Raw genomic sequence first — 8,530 nt, 5'->3', positions numbered from 1 at the left:
TTGATTTGTGTGGCTATTTAACATCCAGAATCTTCACACTTGTTATTTAATTTTCCTTTTGCAAGGCTGACAGTGTTTTCTGCTGAAAAATGAGGGGGCTTTGAAGTCTCTGCTACCCACCTTTTTTTAAATTTTATTTTGAAATATAGTTTTGAAAGCTGTTTTGAAATCAACTGTTCATTGAACCTTGTGGGTCACATGCATGTTCTTTGGTTTCTGAAAGAATTGATTCTTTGTGTTTCCTCACAGCTGAGGCACTGGTGTATGAACTGTTTGAAGGAATTCACTGGATGGCTTTCAGCTCTTCATAGTTAGAGATCCTGTCAGAAGCTGTGCCCATCTGACATGCTTCTCTCTCCCATGGACCTCCCCGAGAGGAGGTGGAAGAGGTCCCAGCGCAGACAGCCACATGGATGCTCCTGAAACCAGACTACGGATCCGACTTGGTGAATAGATTTAGTTCATCTTCAGTCTGTTTCCCCCTGAACTTCTCAGAGATGCGGAGACACTTTTGGAAATGAAACTGCTCCAAAGGGAAGTTGCATTTTCATATTGAATGGACAGACAGTAAGCAAGTGGCAGAAAGTACTTGACGGGCCCACACCTGGAGTCACTGGACTGGGGACACCAGTGTGCGTGGAGAAGTTCTTCTCGGAGGAATACCAGATGAGAAGGATGAGGCCAGCTGGAGAGTAAATGGCCACCCCCACCCCTTCAGAAACAAAGTCAGCCTCGTGGTGAGTGTCAAGGCCTGCCTAGAGGTGTTTCTGGGATCGTTTGAGTGCACTGGAAGCTTGGGCCAGCTGCTTTGCTGTTCTGCTTAGAAAAACCTCATTAAACGTGGGAACCGTTTCTCTCCAGGGCTGATGTGTTGGGACCTTACAAGTTTTTGGTTGGGGATATAGCCCAGTGGTAGAGTGTCCACCTAGCATCTGAGAGGCCCTGGGTCCCATCCCTAGTACAGCAAGGAAAAGCGTAACCCAGAACACCTCTCAGACTGCACCTCAGGCATTGTGGGTAGATGACTGTGATGGCGCAGCCAGTCTGATCGCCTGGGTGTGGCTGTGTCTGGAGAGGCAGGATGGTTACAGTTGAGGTTTAGCCAGTCTGGCTCCTAAGGCTATTGCACAATGTCTGCCTGACATGTTTCCCTCGTGTGCCCTCCGTAGCTTCATCCTTTCTCATAACCTGGGTCAGCAAATGCTCCTGAGGTGACAGTGTAAGGTGTGGCTAAACAAGACTCAGCAGACCTAGCAACTGAGTAAATGTGGATCCCTTCCAAATGATGCCTGAGCTACAGTGAACCTAGAGGAGCAGGGCCGATTTCAGAGTGTGGGGAGGATGTGGGGTGAGTGGGTGGTCCATGGTGGGCTCTGGAAGTTCACAAGGGCATTTGGTCACCGTCTAACCTGCAGCTGGCCAGTCACACATTGAGTCCTATAGCTTGAGAAAATGGATGATGCTGGGACAGGTGTCTGTCATGAGAAGGGAAGTGGGAGGTCCAGGGGAGGACCTCGAGTCCTGTGAAAACAGCTCCAGTTACAGCGCTGTGTCCCCTTGATGGGCTCTTCTGGCCTGGTCGGTGTGCTTTCTGAGTCTAAGAAGTAAAACTGAAGGCCTGTCTCTGCCAAGCTCACCTTGTGCAATCAGGTGATGTCAACTTCAGTCCTGGCTGAGCCTGTAGTCCCAGAACTTGGGAGGGAGGTAAAGGCAGGAGGCTATGGAGTTTGAGGACATTCTAGGCTACAGAGTGAGACCTGTCTGGGTTGGGTGGAAGTCTTTAGGAAAGTGCAGAAGGTACTAGAAATTCCAAAGAAAGATTCCTTTACGCTGAGGAATCTGGAAGGGTAGGGAGGAAGCAAGATTGAGCTGCTGGCAAGGTTTTGAGACCAGAGAACAGTTTGGTGTTTTTATGTCAACTTTCAGAGGCTACTGTTTCCCATTACAGAAGGGCATGTCTGCTGCAGACCCTCCACACATTACAGAAGGGCATGTCTGCTGCAGACCCTCCACACATTACAGAAGGGCATGTCTGCTGCAGACCCTCTGTACACATTACAGAAGGGCATGTCTGCTGCAGACCCTCCACACATTACAGGAGGGCATGTCTGCTGCAGACCCTCCACACATTACAGAAGGGCATGTCTGCTGCAGACCCTCTGTACACATTACAGAAGGGCATGTCTGCTGCAGACCCTCTGTACACATTACAGAAGGGCATGTCTGCTGCAGACCCTCCACACATTACAGGAGGGCATGTCTGCTGCAGACCCTCCACACATTACAGAAGGGCATGTCTGCTGCAGACCCTCTGTACACATTACAGAAGGGCATGTCTGCTGCAGACCCTCCACACATTACAGGAGGGCATGTCTGCTGCAGACCCTCCACACATTACAGAAGGGCATGTCTGCTGCAGACCCTCCACACATTACAGAAGGGCATGTCTGCTGCAGACCCTCTGTACACATTACAGAAGGGCATGTCTGCTGCAGACCCTCCACACATTACAGAAGGGCATGTCTGCTGCAGACCCTCCACACATTACAGAAGGGCATGTCTGCTGCAGACCCTCTGTACACATTACAGGAGGGCATGTCTGCTGCAGACCCTCCACACATTACAGGAGGGCATGTCTGCTGCAGACCCTCCACACATTACAGGAGGGCATGTCTGCTGCAGACCCTCTGTACACATTACAGAAGGGCATGTCTGCTGCAGACCCTCTGTACACATTACAGAAGGGCATGTCTGCTGCAGACCCTCCACACATTACAGGAGGGCATGTCTGCTGCAGACCCTCCACACATTACAGGAGGGCATGTCTGCTGCAGACCCTCCACACATTACAGGAGGGCATGTCTGCTGCAGACCCTCTGTACACATTACAGGAGGGCATGTCTGCTGCAGACCCTCCACACATTACAGGAGGGCATGTCTGCTGCAGACCCTCCACACATTACAGAAGGGCATGTCTGCTGCAGACCCTCCACACATTACAGAAGGGCATGTCTGCTGCAGACCCTCCACACATTACAGAAGGGCATGTCTGCTGCAGACCCTCTGTACACATTACAGGAGGGCATGTCTGCTGCAGACCCTCCACACATTACAGGAGGGCATGTCTGCTGCAGACCCTCCACACATTACAGAAGGGCATGTCTGCTGCAGACCCTCCACACATTACAGGAGGGCATGTCTGCTGCAGACCCTCCACACATTACAGAAGGGCATGTCTGCTGCAGACCCTCCACACATTACAGAAGGGCATGTCTGCTGCAGACCCTCCACACATTACAGAAGGGCATGTCTGCTGCAGACCCTCCACACATTACAGAAGGGCATGTCTGCTGCAGACCCTCTGTACACATTACAGGAGGGCATGTCTGCTGCAGACCCTCTGTACACATTACAGGAGGGCATGTCTGCTGCAGACCCTCCACACACATTACAGGAGGGCATGTCTGCTGCAGACCCTCTGTACACATTACAGGAGGGCATGTCTGCTGCAGACCCTCCACACATTACAGGAGGGCATGTCTGCTGCAGACCCTCCACACATTACAGAAGGGCATGTCTGCTGCAGACCCTCCACACATTACAGAAGGGCATGTCTGCTGCAGACCCTCCACACATTACAGAAGGGCATGTCTGCTGCAGACCCTCCACACACATCTGTTAAATGAATCTGAGTTCTCAGGAAAGGGCTGCTTTCTACCAGCAGGCTCAGGAGAAGTGCAGTGAAGACCTAGAGAGACAGCAAGAAAGCATGGCAGCATGTGCAGCTGGGGGCGCAGTTGGGGGTAAGGGTTTCACACAGCAGTTTGCAGTGTGTGATCTGGTTCCCTGCAGGGATGACTGCTTCCTCTTGGAGATGGGCTGATAGCTGGGTCCAGGCAGATCTTTAGTCTGCCTGTGTTGCACTTGCAGTGGGTTTATCTGCTTGTGGCTGCTGGGCTCTTCCTGGCAGCTAAACATCCAGCCTTCGCAGAGCCAGAGACAAGAGAGGAAGTGTCACGAATTTAGCATTGTCACCAGCAGAGACCCATGACTCCGTTCTGTTCTTTTACCAGGTGGAACTACTTTTTTCTGTATGATGGTTCCAAGGTAAAGGGGGAAGGAGACCCTACTAGAGCTGGCATCTGCTACTTCTACCCCTCCCAGGTAAGCAGGACTGTCGATACACATGGCCTCTTTTAAGACATGTTGGGTATGAAATTCAGGGCCCTGTGCATGCTCTGCTCTCTCCAGTCCTCTTTCTATCTGTTTATCTTTTGAGTTTCGAGGCAGGTTCTCACTGAGTTCTCGGCCTCTGTCGCTGCTGGGCTGACAGGCCCATGCCACCAGGCAGTACTCTTGTCTTGATCTTAATTCCCAAGCAGTTCAGCCCTCCCCTTTCCTAGCTCTGATGGAGCAGGAGGGTTTTTTGTTTTGTTTTGCTTTGTTTTTCAAGACAGGGTTTTTCTGTAGCTTTGGAGTCTGTCCTGGAACTAGCTCCTGCAGACCAGGCTGGCCTTGAACTCACAGAGATCCGCCTGCCTCTGCCTCCCAAGTGCTGGGATTAAAGGCGTGCGCCACCACCGCCCAGTGCAGAGCAGGAGGTTTTGTCTGTCTCCTCCAGAAGCTTTTATTCAAACCGAAAAGTAGAGACTATTACAAACTCTTAGGTGCCATCCTAGTGTCGGCAGCTGTGAACTCTGCAGAGTTTCTGTGCTCCAACAGCTCTCTTACTTTCTCCCCAGGGACGTTTAGAGCAAGTTCTAGACATTGTGTCATCCTGCCCATCAGTGTCAGGTCACGTGTGTATTGTGTCATGATCATACCTGATGGGGTGACCATGCATGACAGCACTTCTAGTGTCACTAGGTGCTGCAGCTAGACGCTAATTGTTGCTGTTTCTTTGACATTACTCTGGTGACTGACCCTACCTGCCTTCCTCTCTCTCTCCTTTCCCCCCCATCCACCTTACCAGAACCCTAACAACACCCATATCCCGCTTGCTTAGTCTGTTCTCAGTTCCATTTTTAATATTAGTCCGCACGTGCCAGCCATCCTGTATTCTTATTCCTCACGTTGCTGAGCTGCCATGTAAAAGGCCATGCTCTGGGTTGGGATGACCACCTTCTCATGGTGACATCAGTGACATCTGTCAACTGATTTCCTTCCACCTTCCGCTCTAGATCCCTGACGAGGTTCATGGTACGCTCTGTGAGGCAGGATGTCATCATGGATGGCAGGTGCACTTCCTGTTACATCCTGTCCTGTGTGGCTGTGCCGTGGTTCAGGGCATGTGTGCAGCCACTTGTGGTGAAGCCCTGATTTTCTGTCTATGTTCACTGTGGGGTTCTCTAACAGCCTGTTACCCTAGCAGTGCCTTTATGAAGGCCCCACTCGAGAGTCACCAGGACTCCCTTTGCTGGCTCTCTTGTGTGATGGGGAGTGTTGGAGATGATAGTATCTTGCCCTATGGCCCATTCTCTTGTGTGGTGCGAGTGTTAGAGATAGTATCTTGCCCTATGACCCAGGCTGCTCTTGACTCTTTTTTTTTACATTTATTTTATGTATTTGAGTGTTTTGTCTACATGTATATATGTGCCTGGTGCCCACAGAGGGCAGAGGAGGTGTCACATCCCCTGGAACTGGATGGTTGCAGGTGGTTGTGAGCCACCATGTGGATACTGGGAATCGAATTCCAGTCCTTGGAGGAGCAACCAATATTCTGAGCTGATGAGCCACCTCTCCAGTCCCTGCCCTTGAACATTGGATTCTTTTGTCAGTGGGATTAGACGCATAAACAACCAAGCCCAGCTGTTGCTGGTTCTTATGATCCAGTACCAGTGCAGTCAGGGCTACAAAATATGACACTATCTTAACAACAACAACAACAGAACCCAAAATACACATGCACAACTGGCCAGATGGCTTTAGCAGGTCAAAACATAAACCTCTGGAACCCATAGTGGAAGAGGAAATTAGCTGCCGAACTGGTCCTCTGGTCTGCACACTGCGTTGGTGCCCGTGCCCAGCTCCCACACGAGCTCACACAGAAACATATGATAATCATTACAAAAATTAAAGAATATAAGAACTATTCTCAGCCTGGAAAAATGGGGAGCAGGTGCTGATCTGTGCAGAGCAATCAGGTCAGACGTTGTCTGCTTCTCCCACAGACCCTACTGGACCAACAGGAACTGCTCTGTGGCCAGCTTGCCGGAGTTGTGCGCTGCCTGTGGGACCTTTCTGGTACTCCGCCCACACTCATCCGTCTACGGAAGCTCAAGTTTGCCATCAGAGTGGATGGGGACTACCTGTGGGTAAGCTAAGTCTGAGGACATGGAGCTGGTGTTGGAGTCTGCGGTGACAATGGCTTGTGTCCTTCCTGGGACTCCAGCTGCTCTCCAGCTGCTGCGATGGAAGGGGGACTCTGCCGGGGCCTCACAATGTCAAGCCCCAGAGCCCTCTCCAGAACACCCCAGATACTCCCTGCTCTGGATGTGGCAGATTTCTTAGTATTATTTTTACTTATTTATATTTGTATATACCTGGTGTATGTGTGTACATGTGCATGCATATGTGCATGTGTATGGAAACCCTGTTTGTAGCGTGCTGTTATGTCGTCTCTGTTTTGATGGGATCTAGTCAGTGTTATCCTCTGTTGCTGCTGCCTTCTGCAGTCTGAGAAACTATTGCCTACTATTTTGGTCACCAATTTTTAAAAACAGTCTGATTGTTTTTGTTTCTAAATTTGTGTTTATAATCCCACTGGTTTTCTGGCTTTGGGTGGTGTGAGTGGACGTCAATGGTAATTTTTTCTCATCCATTACCCAGCATTCCTTTGCCATTGCTGAGATCCCTAAGCACCTTTGTCAGGTGACTGAGCATGGGTCTGGGTCTGCGTGAAGATGATCAAGTCCCACATGCTGTGATTTCTAGTTTTGTGTGAGTCTTGGCATGGAGTATCTCCCGCAGCCTATCCCTTCTGCAGCGACTCTGACTGGGGATGCTGTTTTGTTTTCAACTGCAGTTTGTGGGCGTGACTGGGAGTCCTGAGTGGGTTGGGGGTGGGAGCAGTACTCGTATTACGTGTGCTGCAGCTCCCACTACAGGACAGCCTGGGCTCCTTTCCTTCCAGGTTCCTTGACGATGTCACATTTCTGGTGACTTCCGTTCATCCCATTGGTTCTAAGGCACCGAGTACTGGCAGGCTCACATTCTAGCTGAGCATCACCTTCCAGAGAAGCGAGCCCTGGCCTTAGTATCACTGACTTAGAACTGCCGTGGCTCTGTAGCCTCCTGCTCACCGTCTCTGTAATGGCACCGAGTTTAACATGCAGTGTCACAGCATGACCTCAGCACACGGCAGAAGGGAGGCCAGCACAGATGCAGCTCACAGAGCAGGCCCAGGGAGTCACTAGGATGTGGCGTGCACCTGAGCTGAGTAAGGACCTGGAATGAGCAGGAATGGGCGCTTCAGGTCAGCCCCATCACTGGGAGACAGAAGCGCATGGTGTCTGTGGAGGGTGGCCTTGCTGCAGTGGGGTCGGCTTAGCTGCAGAAGATGGGTCAGCCCACGCAGCAGCAGGTTACACTCTGGCGTTTTTATGCACAGCTGCCGCTTCGGTTGTTCTCTGCTTCTGCTTGTGGTACCTGTGTTTCCTGGCCCTCTCATTCCAGCCAACTTAAGGGGTCTTCTTGGCCCAGTGTGGTGACTTCACCTTTAATCCCAACACTCAGGAGGTAGAGACAGGTGGATGTCTGTGAGTTCCAGCACAGCCAGAGCTACACATAGTGAGATCCTGTCAAGAAAAGAAAAATGTCTTCTTATCTCCTAATGATCTCCATAATCCCCTTTCTGATTTCATGGCTTATGGACCTGGAGAGCTGGCTCAGTGGTTAAGCTTTCCTGAGCATCTGGGTTTAGTTCCCAGCACATGGTGACTCACAGCCATCTGTGACTCCAGTTCCAGGGAATCTACACCCGCTTCTGGCTTCCTCAAGATGCATAGAGAACCTACTCTTGCAAGCTGTGCTCTGACCCCACATGTGTACTGTAATCCTTACCTCCCAAAAATATAAAATATAAATCTAAGTTCTCTATAGAAAACATGTGGTATTTATCTTTCCCAATCTTCTTTTTAATTAAAATGTATTTTATTTTACATCCGGACCACAGTTTCCCCTCCCTCCTCTTCTCCCATCCTCCCTCTTCTCCTCCTCTGTTTCTGCTCAGAAAGGGGCAGGCTTCTGGGTATCAACAAAGCATGGCATATCAAGTTGCAGTAAGACTAAGCTCCTCCCGTTGTATTAAGGCTGGGCAAGGCAACCCAGTATGAGGAATAGGGTTACCAAAAGCCATTATTTTGCTTACCATACTGATTTCTATCCATTCTACAGATGCCATGATTTAATTTTGATTTCATTATGGGTACATCACGTATCAACCTTGATCTTCTGCTTCTACCTCCCAAGTGATTGGATAATTGACATATAATACCACATATCTTACCAACCCATGTTGCTATTCATTCAT

General features: G+C 50.2%; 1 protein-coding gene across 3 annotated transcripts in view; it reads left to right on the top strand.

The window, feature by feature from the left end:
- Hps4 (HPS4 biogenesis of lysosomal organelles complex 3 subunit 2) overlaps positions 1–8,530 on the top strand; it is a 38,687-nt gene that overhangs the window by 1,099 nt on the left and 29,058 nt on the right. For all 3 annotated transcript variants that reach the window (XR_012911624.1, XM_075983619.1, XM_075983607.1), the window contains exons 2-4: positions 250–737; positions 4,074–4,164; positions 6,171–6,314. Coding sequence is in view for 2 of the 3 variants with exons in the window: in XM_075983619.1 (XP_075839734.1) it covers positions 697–737; positions 4,074–4,164; positions 6,171–6,314 (276 nt within the window). In the remaining variant the exon portion in view is untranslated. The remainder of the gene's footprint in view (positions 1–249; positions 738–4,073; positions 4,165–6,170; positions 6,315–8,530) is intronic.

Source organism: Microtus pennsylvanicus, chromosome 1, assembly GCF_037038515.1.
Source record: "Microtus pennsylvanicus isolate mMicPen1 chromosome 1, mMicPen1.hap1, whole genome shotgun sequence".
Classification (NCBI taxonomy): domain Eukaryota; kingdom Metazoa; phylum Chordata; class Mammalia; order Rodentia; family Cricetidae; genus Microtus; species Microtus pennsylvanicus.
The sequence above is the reverse complement of the archived record's forward strand: the minus strand, read 5'-3'. Positions and strand labels throughout refer to the sequence as shown.